The 22078-nt window shown below is 38.1% G+C and overlaps 1 protein-coding gene across 2 annotated transcripts; it reads right to left on the bottom strand.

The window, feature by feature from the left end:
* Window positions 1-2550: 2550 nt before the first annotated feature.
* On the bottom strand, window positions 2551-5262 carry LOC104436725 (RING-H2 finger protein ATL13). 2 transcript variants are annotated; one of them, XM_010049587.3, is made up of 2 exons: window positions 4950-5262; window positions 2551-4495 (listed from the first exon to the last, which is right to left on the bottom strand). In XM_010049587.3, exon 2 carries the CDS (start codon window positions 4277-4279, stop codon window positions 2816-2818), a length of 1464 nt encoding a protein of 487 aa, XP_010047889.2. In that variant the 5' UTR covers window positions 4280-4495; window positions 4950-5262; the 3' UTR covers window positions 2551-2815. The 2 variants fall into 2 exon arrangements, with proteins under 2 accessions (XP_010047889.2, XP_018726001.2); XM_018870456.2 differs by having other exon boundaries at window positions 2551-4815.
* Window positions 5263-22078: the final 16816 nt, after the last annotated feature.

Raw genomic sequence — 22078 nt, forward strand, 5'->3', positions numbered from 1 at the left:
TGCATTTTATAAACGGTTTCCATCTCCAAATGAAAATAAAATCGGAAGTCATGTTAAAAACAATAATCGAAGAGCTAACGCTAAACTCATGACTTCCGCCTTACTTTTAAATTTACGAGCTTTTGATTTTAGTTTTGACATTAAAGTGACTTTATCTACATAAAATATCTTCTTCTTTTTTCCTCAAAAAGGTAAAGGAAAAATGACATATGGTCCTCGAACTTTGGTTAAATATGCAATGGCATCCCAAATTTTGAATTTGCTCAATTTGATCTTAAACTTTAGCTTAATGTATAATGTCGCCATTGAACTTTTTACTTTTGGTACACATTTAATTTAGCTCATAAATTATATGAAATTATTCAATGTTGTCATTCCATTAATTTAAATAAACGAAATTTGTTGATTTGACTTCCAATCTGGTACGTTTTAAACAATGGACAAAAATAAAGTTACATAATTATCCAGACATTCAACTCAAATTGGAATGTAAATTTTAAATTCGTTTAGTTTGGAGAATTAATTATTTAGACTTAATATACTTGATTTGAGTTAAATATCTTACGTGGGTAAATCACATGATTTAAGCTAATCGGATTGAAAGCTAAATTCCCAAATTCCGTTATTTTGAAATATAATGATAATATTGGACATTTTCATATAGTCTAGTGAGTAAATTAAATAGATAGGAACCATATTCATCAAATTAAAAATTCAAAGACAATATAGCATATTGAAACAAAGTTTATGGACCATTTATGTAATTACCTCAATAATAAACCGTAGCATTTAGAATCACCTCACGTTTTTTCATAAATTTTTTTACAAATTAAAATAGTATCTCTATTGTTTGCCAACCAGTTCAACATATATACATTAAAATATAAATATCAGAACCCTCCAAAGAGGCATTTTATCAGTGGTTGACTTTGGAATTGAGCCTCATTCTTGTTGTCTGGCCTTGGAATCCAAAACCTATCTCATGGCCCAAATCTGCCGCGATTGGCATGACCTTATCCGACCTCATGTAGGAAAGGACAATGACAAAAAATTTGAAGTACAAAACGACATCATGTGCGTGTGTAAGCTTGAGTTCAGCACCATGCTTTAGGATTTATCTGCGTAAAAATTTGGCTTGATCGACACGTCTAAAGTACAAGGGAAGAAAGGAGAAGATACAAGTCTTCTCTTTGCTTGAATCACAATCTCGACAATACATGTCGTAATATACATTGTCGGTCTGTTTTTTTTTTTTTTCTTTTTCTTTTTTTTAGGTTCTGGGTTGTGAATATGACGAAGTCGATATCAAAAAACAAGTCGAGAGTTTGATCTTAACAGGCTTGTGCGCCACTTCTTTCGTGATGCTCTATTGTCGCTTGCCCTTCTTGTAATCATATATGGTTCAAATTACACATCAAGAGCACATTCAAAAGTTCTCTAAGTCATGGGTGAAGTCTTACGCTGAGCACATGGAAAAGAAAGGGCACAGTAACTCCCTGAAAATGAAGTTCGGTAAATTCATTTCTCTTTGGCAAATCGAAGGGACAGAAATGAATTTTTACTCGTTTTCCAGGAATGATTCAAACTTTCAAAGAAGCAAGGTGGGGTAACATTAGAATAGTGACAATCGAATGAAACCAAAAGGCGAGTTAGGTGGCACGTAATACAAAAACCAAGACAGTGGCCCTCAACTGTTCCTGCGAACTTATTAACATCGGCCATTAATGTCTGTAGCCCCTCGATGCTTTTGGTGATGACCATGACTCCATTCAATGGCCTCCTCTGCTTTTTGCCAACCCTGCTCTCCCTTCTTTTCATTCGGCAGCTGTTGTAAGCTTTCGAAATCAAGCCCAATTAAGAGCACTTCAATTTGAATTTGAATTCTTCTTCTCCCCATTTATTACGCCACATAACAGTGTGAGTAACTACAAGACCTAACACTTGTTGAGAATTTACTGAAGTTTAGTTCCCGAATGACTCGATTATATCGCGAAATTCGATCATTACTTGCCCACAAACGCGGGGCCAAACATACAGGGGTTGGCTTTGTCTAGTTCGCAATCAAAGCAGCTCGATGATCTCGGGTCAACTCATAAGCAACTTCGAAGAAACGTTTTGCTGCTGTAACATGCTTCTAAGCAAAAATGGAAGAGCTGAAATCGCCCTTTAATAACATTATTAATATCTGAAAGCAATTCTGATTATTCTAGTAAGCACATGGGAGCTCCGAGGTATCAGCCGGTGCTCCACTGATGGGATATATAGTATAGAGATGACGGACCTTTTAACGATATTGATGGGCAGTCTATATTATATATTTTCTACATTATTAAATGTTTCTGCAGATCTAATTACGTATTACGAAGACGGGAAGATGATGGCAACGATGCATAATAATAAAAAGAAGAAGAAGAATATTGTCAGATGCAAAAGGTTTGATTCTTCGTCCAATAGAATATATACCCCGTCTTCTAAAGCAGCTAGCTCCATCGTATGAATTCTCTAATGAATCTGGTTCAGCCTCAGAAAGGTTGATATTGTACACAAAGCTAGAGCAGAGGAATCAAAAAGCAAAGGATTTGAAACGAATCATATAGCCTGACAAACACCCTGTTTGAAGCGAAACTCTAAACTCTGTATTTAGGTTTTTTTAATGGAACGTTCTTCTTCTTCTTCTTCTTCTTCTGTTTAGCTCTTTTGAGACAAATTCCAGTTTTTCAGCCTCCCACAATGAAGAGATCAAAAGTGAAGCAAAGAAAAAAAAGAAAAAGAGCTAAAAGATCAGAAAAGTTTGAATGGGGAATTTGCAAGCAGACTAGACGTCTTGCGAGGAAGATGAGTGTCCAACCTTGTTCTGCCTTCCCATGAGCCAAAGCAGAGTCCTCCTTGTGAAAGATGGTGGATTGTGAGCCAAAGAATCCAAACTGTTGCAGCTCTCGATCTCCTCATCATGGCCCAACTCACTCCCTCCATTTTCCCACCTCCCAATTTCAGCCCCAGTTTCTTTTTTGTCTTTGGCATCACTCCCACCCACCACCACATTCCGGTTAATCGGAAACCGGAAAGAGACTGCCCGCCTCGACGAATCCTCAGCCCCCGGATGGTCCGCCTTCTCCCTCTTCCCTCGTAGCCAAATCTTCGATATGGAGAAGCTCTCTTTCCGGATGCTCGAGCCATCGTTCTCATTCCTCTCTTGAGGATTATTAACTTTGCCATTAGAGTTCAAATTCTTGATCGCTTCAAGGCCAATGAACTCTCTCCTTGACTCGGACCCGCATTCCGACATGGCCATCCGGTGCCCTGGAGTCAGCGGCAAGTGAGACTTCTTGCTGGGCTGCTTCTTCTTCGGGGTCGTGATCGGCACTCGCAATGTGGAAGCCTCATCCATCACGTAAGCAAAGGATCCCATGGAGAAGCACCTCCTAGAGTCCACATTGCTGCTTATGCTACTGCTACTCCCTTCACCACCCTCCACATTCCTGAACTTCCCAAGCTTCACCGGCACGACCCGCTCGCCCGAACCTGCCACCACCGATAGGCCCTCTTCGTCCTTCGAGTCGAATTCGCCCGATTTCTGCGGCAATTCAAAGCGGACCGAGCCCAATTCAGACCCTCCACGAAAACCCAGATGGGAATCGGTCCTCAACGCCGAATTAGCCCTTCCAAGGCCGGAATTCGCACGGCCGAGCTCCCTCGAGCTCTCACTCCCGGATTCAAGAAGGAGAACAATGGGGGAACCAATGTGAGCGGGAGAGAAATCAGACAGCAGATTGCCCCTGCACAGAGGGCAAGTGGAGTGGGACAAGAGCCATGTGTCTATGCACTCCATGTGAAAGGCATGGCTACACTTGGGGAGCAGTCTCAGCTTGTCCTCAGGCTCAAACTCACAGAGGCACACTGCACAGTCGAAGGGGTTCTTGAGCCCGATGATGGCTTTGTAGAAGAAGACAGGGAGGGTGTCGATGAAGGACTGGTCGACCCCTGCGTCGTGGAGGTGGAAGAGCTGCTGGAGCTGGCCTTGAAGGGCGGTGACGTCGTCCGGGTCCTCCGGGTCCCTGAGCGTACTCGGTGGCCGCATGAGGAACCTCACCAGGAGGTGAAGGAGGCCGGACAAGAAGAAGATGACGGCGAGGATGATGATGATCAGGAGGATGCTTGGGCTGACTCTGTTGCTCGAGCTCAGGTCATGAGGCAGCGGCGGTGGCTGCTGGAGAAGAGAGTAGGCCCGTTGAGGGGAAGAAGAAGATGATGATGATGATTCATGGAGTACCCAATCCATGATTTCTTAAGGTAAAACTTTCCAAGAAAATTTCTAGATTCCCATCAAAACTGCTGGGAAAATCTAATGAAAATTGGCAAAGGAAAAAAGGGAGTCTTTTTTCTCTCCCCCTCTATCTCTCTAAAAAAGGGTCTTTGCGCTTGTGTGGACATGGAAGAAATGAGGAGGGCTTGTGAGGCTGACTCTCCGTGATTTACCTCTCCCGGGGGGGAAGACCTGCAAGTCAAATAAGAAAGAGAGAGAGAGAGAGGAGAGAGAGAGAGAGAGAGAAATAAATGTGGGGGAGAAGTGGAAGAAATAAATGGTGACAGGGAGGGGAGATTTCAAAAAGAGTGACCAAAAATCTACAAAAACAGCAGAGAATAAATGAGGGAGATTTTTCTTGGCTGTTGCCCTTTATATAGCTCCTTTTCTAGATGAAATCTTTATAAGCATATTAAATTTCTGGGAAATGACTTTATGGGGATTTTCATCAAATGCAAATGCAAGGGCAAGGGATCTTGCTCAGGGTTGACTTCCAAGGGAAAAACCCTGCTCTGCATCAAGCCCCGGGTCCATTAATTTTATCCATGGATGCTCATCATAATGAACAAAGTTAAAATAAAAAGAAGAGCTGCATATCTGTTTGTGCTTGGAAATGTAAAAAACTTCATGTGGGGGCGATTCTCACCGCTTTTCTTTACGTTTGCCGTCCTCAGCGCTTGGGCGCCTCTGATCAAATCCCAAAGCTCCTTCTATTCCAACTCTGATGTGGTAGTATATTTAGGTAGGACAAGAAACACGGTTGGAAAGTCAAATCTCTCTCTCTCTCTCTGCTTGGGTTCTAGATAGAGAGAGGGAGATCTGGAACTGGTGGGAGTGGAAGCATCGGATGCTTTCTATCAGGAGACACATTTTTAAAAGAAGAGAAAAGCCTCTTTTGCTTTTCATCTTTTTTGGAGTCTTCTTTTCGACCTTTTTCCATAGATTTTTCTGCTTGCTTTTCGTGCTGCTTAAAGCAACGTCATGAACGGGGAGACACCCGCGTAAAGAAAAGGGGGGTCCTTTCTTCACCTTTTCGTGCCTCCCTTGTTCTGTAGAGAATGCTGGGAAAGCAGATGGAGTCAAATTTTCCCTTCAGTCAATGGAATGAGACATGATTAGGTTTCAGCCTCATGCTGCGTTTTCAATGGGGTTGGCGCGGATCCTGGCCTACGTGGGAGGCTTCTGTTTTGACAGAGACGATCTCCTCCAATCATTGCCGATGTCCAAAGGGGAAGTCCCTGGATCCTGTGTAGTCTTGTCAAGGACAAGCGCATGCTTCCTGTGTTGCTGTGGCTACATAGTCAAGAACAGTCTTCATTTTCCCTCGGATGAAGTTTATATCTTTATTTGCTCAATGCTGACATGAAATCTCTTTTTTTCTTAAGAAAATGACAAAAATAATTCTTAAACTTTAATTAAATGTGTGATGTATTATCTGAATTTTTTTATTTTTTTCATTGCGATTCCTGAATTTTAACCAATGTGTAATATTGTCTCTAAAATTTGTTCAATATAATTCTTTAACTTTTTGTACATATTCAATTTAATTTTTAGACTATACGAAAATATTTAATGTTGCTCTTCTATTAATTTAAGTTCAAAAACAACATTAAAAACTTTAACATAGTTCAGTGACTAATTGAACATAAACCAAAAGTTTATAGATAACATTAAATAAATTAAAAGTTCAGAGATAACATTACATGTTAAAATAAAGTTCAGAAACTACGTTGCACATGAACCAAAGTTCAATGACCGTTTATGTCATTTTCCCTTTCCTTTTTCTCTTGGTTACAAGAGATTCTGCTTAAGACTATATGCATATTTAGAGCGACTAATTGACAAAAGCTAAGCTGCTTGTGTATCTACACATTGTTTTAGCTTTGACAGATTACTGTTTGAATGCATGAATTGAGTTATGAATGTGAAATGGAGGGTACTCCGCTTCGACATTCATTTTGTCAAATTTGGGTTGTCTCTAAGACATCTGTACTATATGGCCTTTGCATCAATTTAGGAAAAAAAATCTCAAACCTATTGCAATTTTTCCAATTCAATTATAAATATATATTTTTTCAATTCAATCCTAAATCTTTTATAATTGTCTCAATTCAGTCCATCCGATCAATTTTGATTGGCTAATGCTAACATGGACACCGAGCACAATTGACACTAACATGAACAATATTTTGATAATATTTTTATGTTTTCGAATTTTTTTATTAATTTTTTAACATGGACGTCAAGTAACACTAGCTGTCTAGCTAATGTTGACATGGAAAATATTATAATAATATATTTTTCAATTTTTTTCTAATTTTTCCTTTTTTCTACTTTTCCTTTTCTTTTTTAATTTCCTCCCTTCCTCTGGCCGATGGCAATCAGCCACTAGCAAGGGCAAACCTCACCTAATGACAGCGAGGCCGCCCTCGCCATGGTTGAGCAAGGCTTCACTAGATCTGGCAAGGCTCAACCTTGCCTAGCCATAGTGAAGCTACAACCTACCCATGCTTGATGAGGCTTGCCCAAGCCAGAGATTGTGGGGTCACCTTCGACCTAGCGGCCTTTGGCAAAGTTGGGCATCGCCATGGCCGATGAGACTCAACCCTCGCCAAAGGCAACCCGAGGTTACGGTCTTCAACCTCGTAGCTTTTAGCGAGGTTAGGGCTCACCCATGGCCAGTGAGGCTTCATCCTTGCTAGCCTAGCAGGTGGCTTGGGCGAGGTCGCCCAGCCAGACTAGGCTTCCTCGAGGTTGATGAGGGACCCAACCATGACCAAGCTTCCTCAAGGCCGGCGAGGGACTCAGCCACGACCAAGCTTCCTTAAGGCTGGTGAGGGCCAGTTGGCGGAAGGAGGAGGAAGTGAAGAAAAAAAGAAAGACAAAGACAAAAAAGGAAAAAAGAAATTTTTTTATAAAAAAATAGAAAATTAAAATATTATTAAACTATTGTCCACGTATGCACCAAATAAGCACCGCATCTATAATTAAAAAAAAAAAGTAAGCAAAATATTAAAGAAAACCGTAGAGGGAAAAGGGAGGGACCGCCCCCTTAGCCCTAGCAAGAGTCCGGCGACCCTCATTAAGTGAAGAAGATGTATGACAACCACTGTCATGAGAGAGAGTACCAGCACGCCCACGGCAGAGGCGTCACCATTCATATAGCCCTCGACCAGAGTCCCCTGACCCTTGCTGGGGCGAGCAATGCCAATGTCCTGGGCGACCTTCACCTGCAAAAAGCGAGGATCTCGCGACCTTTGCCTTTTGTAAGCAGAGTTATGTGACCCTTGCTGAGCCATTGCCCATTTGTTGCGAGGGTCAAGCAATGCCAATCAACAATTGTGGGGGAAGCGACACTCTCCCTCCCTCCCTCCCCATCTTTTTTCTTTTTGCGCACTCCATCTTTTATACGCGGCATCACAGAGAATAACGCGTCCATTTTGTGTCACCTCCATGATGTTTCATCACCACTTCAGTAATGCTAGTAAAGATAATTGACGTGAGAACTTACTTGCACAAACAAAAGATATTGAGGATTTAAGTACATAGAAAAAAGAAGTTAAAAGGATCAAATTCCACCAATAATGAAACGCAGAGGGTAAAACTGTTCTTAGCCCCATTCTTTATTTCTACAACTACAACTTTGCCATCTCAAATTCTATATTGGTTTTTCATTTCATAAAAACCACATAAAATTTATAATCCAAAATCACCCATAACCTCCTGCAGCAATCAAACCTTAAGCTATCTTTGGTTGTCTACATTTCTAGTTGAGACAAGATTAGTGTGTCCCATCAATTGCCCGATGAATCACAATAATAAAGCAATATATCTTCATTGCTATTATGTCAATTATTTGGTATGAACTATATATATATAAATGCCCTTATATGCTACCCATGAAACAATACCATCATTATCATCATTACCTCCCAGATTCAATAAAAAGAAAAAATCAATGTTTCTTTTTTCTTTAAACTTCATTCTTGACATTAATAAGAAAACTATTTAAAAAGTCATAAACCTATTGTACGTTAGTCAATTAAGCCCTAAATTTTTCATTGTGCTACTTTTTTCCTAAACCTTTTAATAATTTACCAATTCAATCATAAGCCTTTTAATTGTATCAATTTAGTCTTAAGCTTTTTTAGGGATTGCTAATTTAGTTCTAAATTGTCCCAATAATAGTAATTCTCCCAATTAGTTAACTAAAATGATGGCCTAATTTTGTAAGAAAGAAAATTATCAGCTTTAGGTCCAATTCTAATTCTACGTTGAACTTTTTTTGTCTAAAAGAATCTCAAACTTCCATTGCAATGCCAAATCTGCTCATGTGTCCAAAAATCTTCACTAATTTCTTTAAGATTATCACCATCGGGAGGTTGTTGTTAGTCCATACAAAAGCGACGGCATGATGAAGATGCGGGTTCTGATAATGAACATCTAATTATCCCCGATGTTGATAATTTTGAAGAACTAGTGACTATTTTTATAAGCATTGACATGTTTGGGATTATAGTGAAGGTTAAGGATTTTTTTTAGATAAAAAAAGTTTGGGCCAAAATTGAAATTGGATATAAAATTGGGAGGGTTTTTAAGGAATTAGCCCCCATAATGATTAGAAAGAATAGTGTCCTTGAGAATGTAGTGAAGTTGTATTCTGTCCTTCTGAGAAACTGGCCGTTATTTAAGGCTATGGCAGTTAAATTCCCAAGTTCAGGGATAAAAGTGAAACTCCACTTTTATGATGGCGCAAACAGTATGGTCTTTTAAATTTGGTTTGAACATGAACCCCAAATTCAAAACTTGGAATAGAAAAGGGGGTCGGGAGACACCAAATACAAACTCCACAAAATTGATGCAAAAGGGAGGCAAGGCAATGGGGAACCCGCCTTCCTAGCGGTAATGTCTGAATGTTGGGCAACTTTCTCGATTCGAGGCGCAATTTCATGGACCATCAAGACCAAGAAAAGTTTCGATTGTTGAGATGTGGAGGATAACGTTAAGAGGCATTCATCAGCTAGACAACAGATGACATGAATCCCCACGCTCCAACTTTTTAAAATACCTTGGAGGACTTCTCCTGGATTTGACTTGAAGAGCTCATTGCTCGGGGAAGTAGAACTAGACATTCACACATGACTTCCCTTCCCAAATTTGAAAATGAAAAAAAAAAAAAAAAATGGTAGATTGTGAAAAACTATGAAACAAATTATACACAATTCTTCATGTTGACTTTAACGACTTTCTAAAGATTTTCCGATGTTTCGTATTTAATAAAAGTCAAAGTGGGTTTGCCACAAAATTTATAGAGAAATCTAAAGTAAAGAGAGAAGTTGTACCAAATAGTATGAATAAAAGTGTCTTGACTCGTGCACTTATCTAGCCGAGACCATTAGTCGATTCAAGTAGAGCCAGAAGTGGTCAGAATTATTGACAAATTTGCTTTGAAGTGGTCGGAGTTGCTGACATTGTTCTGGTCCTATAGCTGACGAGGAGGATTTTGGGGTCGTCGGCAGTGTAGAGATGTCAACAATTGCTTGTGTTGTTTATGTTGTTCTTGGCTAAAAGGTTTGAGACTTGAGTGTTGTTTGAATAAAGTAACTTGGACAAAAATCCTCTAGAGCAGGCCTAGTTGGTTGAGGAACGAGAGAATTCCTTACTCACAAACTGAATGTCTATTCAAATCCCTGTCAATTGTGCGCAAATTATACAGGGCAAAGTGACATTTATAGGCTAAAGAACTGGACTTAAATGATTATGAGGTTTGTGAGATCATGAACTTCCAAGTAATTTATTTTTTACGATCGCGTCCCTAGATTATAGGGGAAAAAAAATCACTCTAACCAATATAGGCCTTCTGTCTATGGGAAGTAGTTTGTTCAATTGATAGCAATTTCTTATCTTATTCTCGAGGTTGACTAGTTTTGCTAAGATGTGTATTATGCTAGGTGAAGTGTATCGGTGTGAGTTTTAGCCGGTTCTAAGATGAAAGAATTAATTTTTTTGATTGATTCTCTGATTTTTGTAATTAGCGCAAACTCAGTCTTTTAATATCTTAGTAGAGCACCGACACATGATTAATCGATATTCGCTTTAACCAATGGCAATGCCCGCATCTCTTAGTCCATCCGATTCGCATTACAAAATGCCTGTAATCACGGATCTAGTCAACATTTATCATAACAAAAAAAAATTGGCATGTTTATTTCTCCAAGACGAAGCTATTTTGACTTTTAACCATTAATTCTCCCATGCATTAGGGATCCGTGCGTCTTCTTCATCCCCCACATTTATGGTCACATTTCCCCAACAGTTTATCAAGTAAAATGCAAAGGGCTTTCTTAAAAAAATTAGATATTTAACAATCAATTAAATAAAGAAGTATTGTAATCTGTAGCACTGCATTGTTCTTGTAATATGTCCATCAATACTTTGAAAATAGAATATTTACTCTTTAAAGTATGCTTGATAAGTGACCTAGAATGCATGTTAACAAGACCCGATGCAAAAAGAACAGACCGATATCTTACTTTTGATCCTTTAACCAAACGCATCTCTGAATATATTTGGTCACAAAGAAAATCTTAAGAAACAGGAACGACTAATCAGCTTTTACGTTTGTGTTCTAACCTCTTAGATATGTAAAGCTTAGGCAAAACGAGCTAGGGTTTGACAATCTTGTGCCCTGGCTCAGTAACCGAGAAGAGTGTACGTTTCAAGTACCTAACCACGACCTCCAGTCTTGTCTTTGCCAAAACACGTGGAAATTTCAAGGTATGAGGTGGTGTAGACGACGACCCAACAAAGAGCTGTCGTCGGTAGCGGTGGGAACAGTATTTGCCAACCAAGACTTCAGGATCCGGCGGGACATTAGAGACAATATATGGTTTTTCAAAGGGGCAAAGTCTTGATTAGTGCATGCAAGAGATTGACTAGCGTGATTTCTTTCTTTGAAAAAGAGCGTGGACGATTGAGATCTCCAATGCCCCTTTTTGATCCGGATTTACTTGCAAAATATTATTAAAAAACTTTAGGACTACTACTTACAAGGGACACTACATTTAAGGAAGGATAATAGTGTCATAACTTTACCATCAAATAGTTCACTAAACCTTATCGTTGTTAACACAAGAGTTGGCCACCATTGACGTCCTCGAGCCTCCAAATTAGGGGAGAGCATGATTTCAAAGCAGAACCAAAAACCCAACGATCGAACTTGTGGGAACTGGTCTGGTTCCCTGTTCTAGGAACCTATGGGAACTAATTCAGTTCCCTGTTCCAAATTCCAAAAACTGGAGAACTTGGATCTAGGTGGAATCGGAAACCTGAAACCTATAATCTAAAACAAGTCTTTGTATTTTTCTTGTTCTAGGTCTTTGCGCGATCCTGCACATTTCATGGGTTCAATGATTGAGTATATAATTTATAACCACTAGTTTAAACTGCAATTTTCAATAATATTCATAACTGAGATTTTTACTATTTTTGTATGTCTAAATATGAGCTGTGATTAGTGAATTAGATTGTAGCAAATTGTAGTCATTAGATGTAATGATACACTGCAATTGTTCAATTATAATTATACGTAGAACCTAAATAGATCCTAAAATTAATCTTGGAACCTGTGACAAAATAGATTTTAAATTCTAAAAATTAAAGAACTTGCTCCAATTGGTATGTTTTAGATTTCAAACGAAATATAAGACCGCTCTCCTCTGCTCCAATCCCAATCCCATCTCTTTGAGTTGATGTAAAATGAGTTATTTTAGGAAGAACGGAATATGGAGAGGCCGGCGTAGGCCCAGATCAACACAAATGAGTCGTCCAATTAAAGCTAAGAAAGTAGGTAATAGTGAATAAGTTTTAATAAAGCGACACCTGCCATCATGGTACAAAGGAGAGAGGCATGATTTGACATGTTTTGAAAGTGTCGTATGTAGTGTGAATTTGAGCTATTCGGAAGTCGCAATCTTCAATACACTTATAAGAGGAATGAGGAAACGCCTCCTAACAGGAAAAATGAAAATGAAGGCAAACAAGAAATGTAAACTCATCTCCTAAGTTCAGATGATAGTCCCATGAAAATTCGTTTATAATTCGTCAGAACTCAGAGTTCGATGTTGCGCTACCAAAGAAAAAGAGAGTAATTTAACAATTCAAATTGATTTTGATTTCTTTTTACTTTTATTATGCTTTGGTTTTTGCTCGAGTGACCCAAGAGGATTAGAAATTTCTATGCCTTCGGCCGTATTACTTAGTGGATCTAAACCTAGTAACCTACGAATTTAAGTAGCCAATAAAATCTTGTCCACGCATGTTCTACTTGTAGACAGACAAAAGTAATTAATTTGGCCAGATATTATATCTTTAAGGAGATGGTCACAAAATAAATTATTAGGAAATTATAATCTTCTGTTTATAATTTATAATTGTATTATTGGAACAAATCTTGGATCCTTCCACTAAACATACTGCATGTAATTAATTATTTGCTATTGCATGATAGTTGTCTACATCTCATCGCCTCTTTGTGTAGAAAGCTAAAGAAGATTTTAGACAGACCCTAAGTTTTAAACTTACGTGCAGGTTAAATAAGCAAATAAATTGAAATGAAAAGCATATTATAATAAGAATATTTTAAAAATCTTGTAAATTTTGAAATGAATAAAATGGGAGGGTTATATTATAATAAGAATATAAAATCTTTAACAAACAATTTTTTACCGAAAGATGCATTTGATTTTTCCGGAAATAAAAAATGAATAGAAACATGTTTGGTAAATTTTATTCTTTTTTGTTTCTTTTAATTTTTTAATATTCTAATTTTATTTTTCTTTATTTTTTTATAAAATGGAGGGTGAGGTTCGTGTACTTTGGACCCTAAATGAATTGGACAAAAAAACAAAAAAAGAACAAAAACGCAACCAAACGCGTTTCTATTCTTTTTTTTGTTGCACTTTACTCTTTACTCTCTCATATTTTGAATTGTTTGGAATGCAGCTCCTCCTGATAATACAATTTTCAGTTAAATTAGGAAGATGGGTAACATTTTTCCCTGTGAACTTTCCAATTTGCAAGGCATTTTGATGAGAAACCTGAATGTTACACAATGGGAAAGTTGAGGGGAGTGAAGCGCAAGATCTTAAAAGTTTATGGAGAGAAGAGTATTCGCATTCCCATTAAAAAGTCTAGCTAATTAGACATTATTATTACCATTTTAGAGGTAGAGATAATTATACAAATAGTATATAAACTTTGATACAATGTGCAATTTTGCTTCTAAAGTATTTGTAAATGTTCAATCTAGTCTCTAAAATATATAAAAATATTCAATATCTTCTTTTGTTAATTTAAGTTAATGAAATTTGTTGATGTGAGTTTCAATTCATTAAATTTGTATGTTGGACAACAAAATAAGTGAATTACATGTGGATTATTAAATGAGATATTCATCTCAAATCAATACATGATAATCCATGACATCAAAAATAACAATGGACAAAAAGATGACACATTAACTCATCAATTTTAAAATCCACTTTGGCATATAATAATTTACATCATCAAATAATATTTAATTTGTCATTTAAGCAAATAGAATAATTACATTGAATTTTTACCAATAGTTAAGATGGGTTCTTGTTGTAAAATTAAGGGAAAAGACCACCAAAAACTCCAAACTTTGTCTAAAGTGACAAATGTACCAAAAACTTTTTTTTTGTGAGATGAAAAACCCCAAATTTTGCCAACCGTGACACATTTACCCTAAAAATTTTCTCATAATACAAAAAACCCTAAGCTTGTATCCGTGTGATATATTTATCCTAAACTATAGGGCATTTTTTTCTTTTACTTTTTCTTTTTTTTCTTCTTCTTTCTTTCCTCCGCCAACCATGGCAGAGGGAAGCCGGACTCAGGTGAGGGCTGCCCTTGCCGACATCGGGCAAAGGTCGCCCTTGCCTGGGTTGGCTAGGATCGCCCTCGCTAGCATCGGGTGAGGGCTACCCTCGGTTGGGTCGGGCGAGGCACCCGCCCAACCGTTGAGCAAGGGTAGTCCTTGCGAGGGCAACCCTCCCTCCGCCATGGCCAACGGAGGAAAGAGAGAAGAAGAAAAAATGAAAAAAAAAAAAAAAAAAAAAATGACAAAAATATTTTAATGGTGTAAATGTGTCACAGTTAGCAAAGTTTGGAGTTTTTCATATCACAAAAAAAGGTTTGGGACAAATTTGCACTTTGAGCAAAAGTTTGGGTTTTTGGTGGTTTTTCCCTAAAATTAAAAGTGTTTTTGGTTTTATGATCGGCGGCTTATCTATCTCCAAATACTCTAGGACTTACATTAAATTAATTAAAAATTTAGGGGCAACATTGCACATTAGGCTAAGTTCAAGGACCGTTTGTGTCATTTTCCCTCAAATGTACACATGAATTAATCACACATGTGCATGTACATATATTAGTATGATTATTCTAACGAGCTAAACAAAAGCCAAGAAACTAACAAATTTGAAAGAAGCAAGGGTGGCCTACTCTAATGATCTTTGTACATATTTATGGGATGGAACATACAAGCACATATCTCAATTTAGTGGCAATCTTATGCTTCCAACAAAAATACATTCTAGGCAAAATTTTACTAGGCTTTTATACTAGGTGTAAATCACCAGGCAAAAGGCCAAGCTATTTAAGCCAAAGATGCAAATCCATTTTCATTGCTAAAAAAGAAAGGGCACCAAGGCAGCTTTATTCACCAGACATATGTCAGATTACCCATCATGATGTAGACCTGCATCTATCGACCGTAGTGGCACCCCATCTCTTCCAACAGGCCCTTCCAATAACGTTCAGACGGTCATACATACATCCTTACGCATGCATGCATGAATACATACATACATTGAGATGTGTAGATTTAAAGAATATATTGCAAACTCATAACTTACATTCCTTCACAACACAGCTACTGTTCAGCCTCAATCATACTAAATAGGCTTGTAATCTGCATGGTTTATCGTGCAAAATACGTGCTATTATACGAATTACACAAAGATCGCTATGAATTCATATTATGTATCTAATCCTCTTATGATCTTCATTTACTACGTTTCCATACATATATACACATTGACATAAACTAGAAAAGGAGCGTAACATCAATTGTGAAGATAATAGTGAAAAAATTAACCTAAAAAAAAAAAGAGATATGAAATATTTTGGTTTATTTATTTTAATATAGTTTCACTTAGCAGAAAAGGAAAAACGAGAAATTTATGGGGTACTTGACAATCATCATAACTATTGTGAAATATGACTTTGTCCATTTATGTTAAGTGGATAAAAAAAACTGTGATCAAGGGTTATCTCAAAAATATGTACCAACCATTTATGAATTTTATTTATATGAGCTCGAAATTGAGGTGTCCACTGAGTTTGCTTAAATAATAATATAGATAAAAAAAAAAATGGAAGTTTCATTCTAGTTCTCTATATATGGTAATTTACATAAACTAAGAAGCTGATAAAAAAGAGCACTTCCAGTTTCAAGCCCAAAAGAACAGTGTGAAAGGAAAGCAACACATCCTACCCACGAGTCAAAAGCAAACCCCAAGTTAATCGTCCAGGCACGCAAGGATTAGGTAAAACAACCCAATTTGAACGAGAAATATTGACTTAAACTTAAAGTACTTTGTCTCTAATCAACCCCCTTGACAGAAACCCTGAGAGAAGTTCAAACGAACTGTTTCCAAGACAAGAATAATCGAGACAGATCAAGCCCCGCCAACGGCTCCTTTTGTCCCTTCTGTTCACATGATTGGAAACTATCCAGGGGGACCCGCGCCGTAACTTCGACGAGAGGCAAAAAGACAGGAACCTGATCACCAGCAGCGGACTCTGACAATGCGGTGGAGCGAAGACAGGTGGAATGGGGATGAGGAGGTTAGTACAGGCGACGACTTTCAATGATGCCCCCATGTGCGGGGTGCAGCTGTGGAGGTTGACTTGTTCCTGGGCCAGCGGTTTGCGGGTCGAGGAGAGATCTGTCAACCCCCCCGACGCCTTCGATCATTCCAATGACATGACGGTTGAGGCACCAAACCCTTTCCAAAGTTTTGGCCTTTTCACGAACTCCCCGCATTGTCTGTATCTCAAGAGGGGAGAGTCTGCAGTCTTCTAGCTAGCAACAAGAACGAGATGAAGTCAACCCAGGACCCACGTTTCAGCTTAGGAAAAGGAGCTCACATGTTTAAATCAGTTATATGATCGATGGAACGAGTCTGTTTTGTAAAGATTAGTTTATTTTTACTAGAGCATTTGGATGTTTGTCGACTTCTTATGCCGCTAACTATATAGTTTTTGGCTTTTTCTCCATTTTTCTTATGTGTGAGTTTTTATCAAATATCTGATAACGTTAGGATATGGGTAAAATGTATTGCGATCTCTAGTGATTAATAGATGAGCTTGTGCACAGAAGTGGCGATTTTTTATCCATCCAAGTCGCTCACCCAATCCACCCACCCTAACCAACCTGAGCGTCTAAAAATAAATGAGCAATCCGAAACTAATCTAATTCAAATTCAAACCAATCTATATCGCAAAGGACATAAGATTGGTCTAACTCAAAGAGAAGGTGACTGAATGTGATATCAACCCAGACCAAAAGCATCCAACGCACCCAATGGTGTAGCGAAAGGAAAGCAATTGGAACAAAAAGCATATCCGTCTCAAAGCTCGGTAGCAAAGCGGTTGGATTGAATCCTATAAAAAGAAAGAAAATTAAAATAGAAAATTATATATGTAAATGAGTAATTGGCCATGAAACGTTGACTAATAAAAGTCTTTTCATAGCTAATCATTGTGTTTCGAAAGATCTGTTCGTCAGCCCTATGTAAGAAAAACATAGCTATTGATACAAAAGTGTGTTTAGATCAGGGGTCGTGCTATCTCAAAGGATAGAATCTAGCCATTGACAGACTCTCAACTCCTTTCAATGTAAGGATACACTTAGATTCGATTTTGCTTCAACTAGAGCTGAGATCAATCGATCCTGAGTTATTTGGAATTCGAGTTAATCCGCAATTGAGCACTATCCGAAGTGGATCTAACTTGCATTCGACTAGAGCAGACAGAACACAAACGCAGCTCACGAACGTGAATTGAAGTTCACATGATTTAATCCAAGATCCACCGAGATACCCCGTGAATTTGAGATTTATCTATCTAAGAGGGAAAATAGAAGATGAAAGATTAATGATATGTATGGAGGGAGATGCACGTGTTTAACCGCCGTCACAAGTTGGGTTATGTCTTAGAACAAGGCCCAGTGGCCATGTGGAGAAGAGATCTTCTCCACACTTAGCTGGGTGCTATCTGGGCTATATTATAGACTTGGCCCAAGGAAGTACCGACTGTCTATCATGTAAATCCAGAGCTAAATCTGAGAGAATGTTGGTCCATATGTTCGTCATGTAACACTTCACTTTACCTCTAGATTCGATAAGTGGCCTCATATTTGCCTGATAATAAGTAATCTGTCGATTTGTCATCCCTATACTGCTATCTTTATTGAGCTAAATTTAACAAAAAGAAGGATGATAAATTTACCAAATGTTTAATCCGAAATCGAGGGAATGTTTGTTCTCGTGCTGATCACGTGGCACTTTACTTTGCCTCTGAAACTGCCATTCAGCAAAGCACGTGTTATAGCTTTGCCACCTATTGGTCTAGTAACTTTTCATCCACAAACTTTTGTCTGTAAATAGGTTCAAATTAAGGAAAAAGCGATGAGGATAAAATATTTTTAATTTCTAATTATATTTCCAAACGATATACTTTGTTAGTTAAAATGATATCCGTCGAATGGCATAGCTTATTCATTCTTATTTCCACCCCTATATAACTAAATTCACTCAATTTTCACTAAAAGATAAAGTTGCCCTCAATAATTCAATTGCAATTTAAGTGGTGGCCCCAAATTTATTAGCTTTCATTTTTTTTTTAGTTTTTTTTTTATGTAGGATCTAGTTACCATAATTAAGAATTCCACATGTTTATTTTTATTTATTTATTTTAGGTATCTCAAATATATTAAAGACACTATATTCTTTTTTCATTGTTAAATTTACTTCCATAAAAATTCGTATATCGAAAAAAGAAATTTTCAAGAAACCTAGTACTAACCAAAATTAGGAACCCTTTTCTATTATATAGGGCTGATACGCCTAAACTTAGTTCGAGGACTTGGACGGTTTGTCCATATCGCTAAGATTTGGGTTCGGGTTGTTGAACCTGCGGAGAGGTCCTATCCACATGTACTCATATCACCTATACTAGGCTTTGAAATGCATTGGGACAAGCTCACCCGGCCCCTTTTCTATCCATACAATGGATGACACTTTACATAAGTAATATCGGTTTCTACATCTATCACGTCTGCTGTAGTAGTATCTATCTTTACAGGGCAACCAAAATGCATAGTAGCCATGATTCTAAGTACTTGTAAAAGAAACAGGGGTGAGTACTTGGAATACTCGGTAAGTATACCCTTTGGCCTTCGAATAGAACATCGATCCATCATCAATACTAGTCAATCATTTCATGCAAACCGTATCGAAAGCAAATCAATTGCAAGATGCAATCGGGCTTTAAGCACAAATGAATGATAATTCTCGCAATCATTCGTGCACATAATGCATGCCTTGAGCTTATGCACTCTAGCCTTTCTTTCTTGCTCATGCATGTCGTGCTTATTTAGCTTTTCTCTTGTGCTCGGGACTCAAATCCAAGTCTTTCTGGAGCCATCTTGGGACTCGAACCCAATTCAATTCAGGTTTATCGGAGTCATCTTGGGACTTGAACCCACTTCAATTTAGGTTTCTTGACCAGGCTTCCGGGACTCAAATCCAGTAATATGCTCAAGACTCGAACCCAAGTCTTATGCCAGCCTCTAGGACTTGAATCCAGTTCTTGCTAGGAATTTGAGGACTCAAACCCCATTCTTATCTTTTCTTATCTTGCTCAAGCACTAATCCCTTCTCGAGGGTGTACTCAAGCCTTGTACTCAAGCCTTATACACGTGCCATGAACCATGCACTTTATGCTCAAACATGATGCACGTGCCATGAAAGCATGAATTTCTTCATCAATAATAGCACGAACGAGCTTAAGCCCAAAGCTTCGCTCGAGTAGCAAGCAAAGGAACCTTGCACCAATCCAAGACATGAACTCGGTACGTCTCAATACCAAATCACATCTTATGGTTATGGGCAAATCTCGACTTGTACGGAACAAAAACTATGAACCATGACTTCGTTCTAGTCATACAAGAAATTCAAGTAGATGAACAAGTCATAGAAATACATCAAACATCCAAGAATCAATTGACCTACCCTCGGCTTGTTTGCAAGAGGATTTCCTAGGGTCGAAGACGTCTCGAACATTACTAAAGAAGGGAGAAACTACACTTACCTGGATGAACCTCGAACTAAAGCTTGAACTACACTAGATGGGGCGGCTCGTTTTGATCATCGAAAGAGAGAGCGACGTAAGAGGAGGAGGGAGGAGGAAATGGGAGCAAGGTGGTGGAAATGAAGAGGGCTCCTCCTATTTATAGCCTTTGATGTCATCATTACTAAGCCAAGCGGTCCATTCCGGTGATCCCAAGTGTCCCGCCTAATTTCCTTAGGTGGCAAGTCTACTTTGCCTCATGATTATACCTAGAAAGTGAGTTGGCATGGCTAAAAACCTTACTTGGCAATCTAAGCTCCTAGGCGTCATCAACGATGACCCACTTTTTGCCCTTCCATTGGTCCACCTATATGCCGCATTTAATGGATATTTAATGAAATTTTATAATAATTGTACCAGAGTTGCCAACTTGGCAATTCTAGAACATTCGATCATTAATGATGGCTCATGTATCGTTCTCTTATTGGTTCACTTGTGTGCCGCATTTTTAGAATCTTCAAAGATATTTTGGTTGCCATTATGATTTTTGACTATTTCAAGAACAACTCACCCCTTCATTTAATGAGGGTTTCTAGAATTTTCCATACTTTTGTCTTTTTCTTCATTAATAAGGTGGTTTAAAGAATTCTATCATCCAAGTTGGTTCCGGGGCTAAAGAATGGATCATTAGATACACCTCAAAAAATTGTATCACGGACACCCGAGATTTGGCCATCATGCCCCATATTCGCTCAAATTGGTTCAATTGGTTGGTTGGTTGACCAATAGGGTCAGTTGCCCTTTGATCAGTCCGAAACCAATTCTAAGGATACCCATGGCTTAGGACTAAGCTAAAGGCACTTATAGATCTTAGAATTAGTGATGGAATAGCCGGGTCTACCCTTGAACTCATTCTGGTCGGCACCCGATCCACCGGTAGGGTTCATGGTCGGTGCATTACCGATCCATGATTGGACATCACAAATTCGAGATTCCATTTTGATCACTAAGAATTAAATAGGGGATGATGCAATTTTGGTCGGAAGATGGCCACATTTGATCAATTTGGATCGTCCGTGTATTGGTGCATAACCGGGTGGAATCACTTGCGACTAGAAACTACGACTGGTTGGATCGACCCATGACCATCCACCTATCTAAAATCATCCCGTGACCAATTCTTGTGATAAAAAAAGTCATCATATGAGCTGGTGATCCTATCCTATCGGTATTGTCAATAGAAATTCATGGTCAACACCTCAACAAATTCATGATAGGTCGTTCGATCAGTCGATCGATCGGTCATGACCAATCCGTGATTTATTACCGATCGATCCATGGCCAATGGCCTATGATTGATCCTTTTAGGACCTTATGGCCAATCCTTACGGAATCGGAATTGAGAATGTTACAAAGAGAGAGGGAGAGAGAGGGAGATGATGATTGGACGAAGGGAAAAAAAAAAAACTCTTTAAAGATTTTCCAAAACAAAATCACAATTTTTATTTTCCAATAAAAGATTTAAATGATGAAATTTAATTAAATAAAAAATTGCATATAATAAGAAAAGTTTCAGAAATACTAACGAAATTTGATTGAGAGAGGGGGGAGATGATTGGACGAACGAAAAAAACTTCTTTAAAGATTTTCCAAAACAAAATCACAATTTTAATTTTCCAATGAAAGATTTGATTGACGAAATCTAATTAAATAAAAAAAATGCATATAATAAGAAACGTTTTAGAAATACTAACAAAATTTGATTGTTGAATTGACAGTGATTAATATTACTCACGTAGTGTGTATGAAAAAATGTCAAGATCCTTCATTGTGTATAATGTTTCTCGTTTATTTCTAGATATTCAGTAATGCTTTACATCTGTATAAAGCATATCACCAATGTAAGGGCAAAATAAGTATTATGAGAAAATTAAAAGATAGTCAATTTATCACAGATACATTAGTTTGAGATATTTAATAGTCAAAAAATTAATTTGGAATAAATTTATTATAGATATATCGATTTTAGTTTCTTCATAATATTAACCCAGATCGAATTATCTAGATTTCGCACCACTCGAGTTTTAGTCCGGCCCCAAATTCCCGAGTTCAACTCAAGACTTTTTAGTCACGAGCTTGTCAACCTCATATCTTCTCACCCGTCTCTCAAAAAAGAGAAAAACAGATGGAAGCAAAAGATTCAAATCGAACAGCCTAAATATGGAACTGCCTAACTTCGTATAATTAGGGGATGGAAGAATGTGAGGGTGACAATGAAACTGTCGATGGGGACGAGAGAAAGGAAGCAAGCGCCGAAGTTGACCGGCCGGC

This window comes from Eucalyptus grandis, chromosome 3, assembly GCF_016545825.1.
Source record: "Eucalyptus grandis isolate ANBG69807.140 chromosome 3, ASM1654582v1, whole genome shotgun sequence".
NCBI classification, from domain to species: Eukaryota; Viridiplantae; Streptophyta; class Magnoliopsida; order Myrtales; family Myrtaceae; genus Eucalyptus; species Eucalyptus grandis.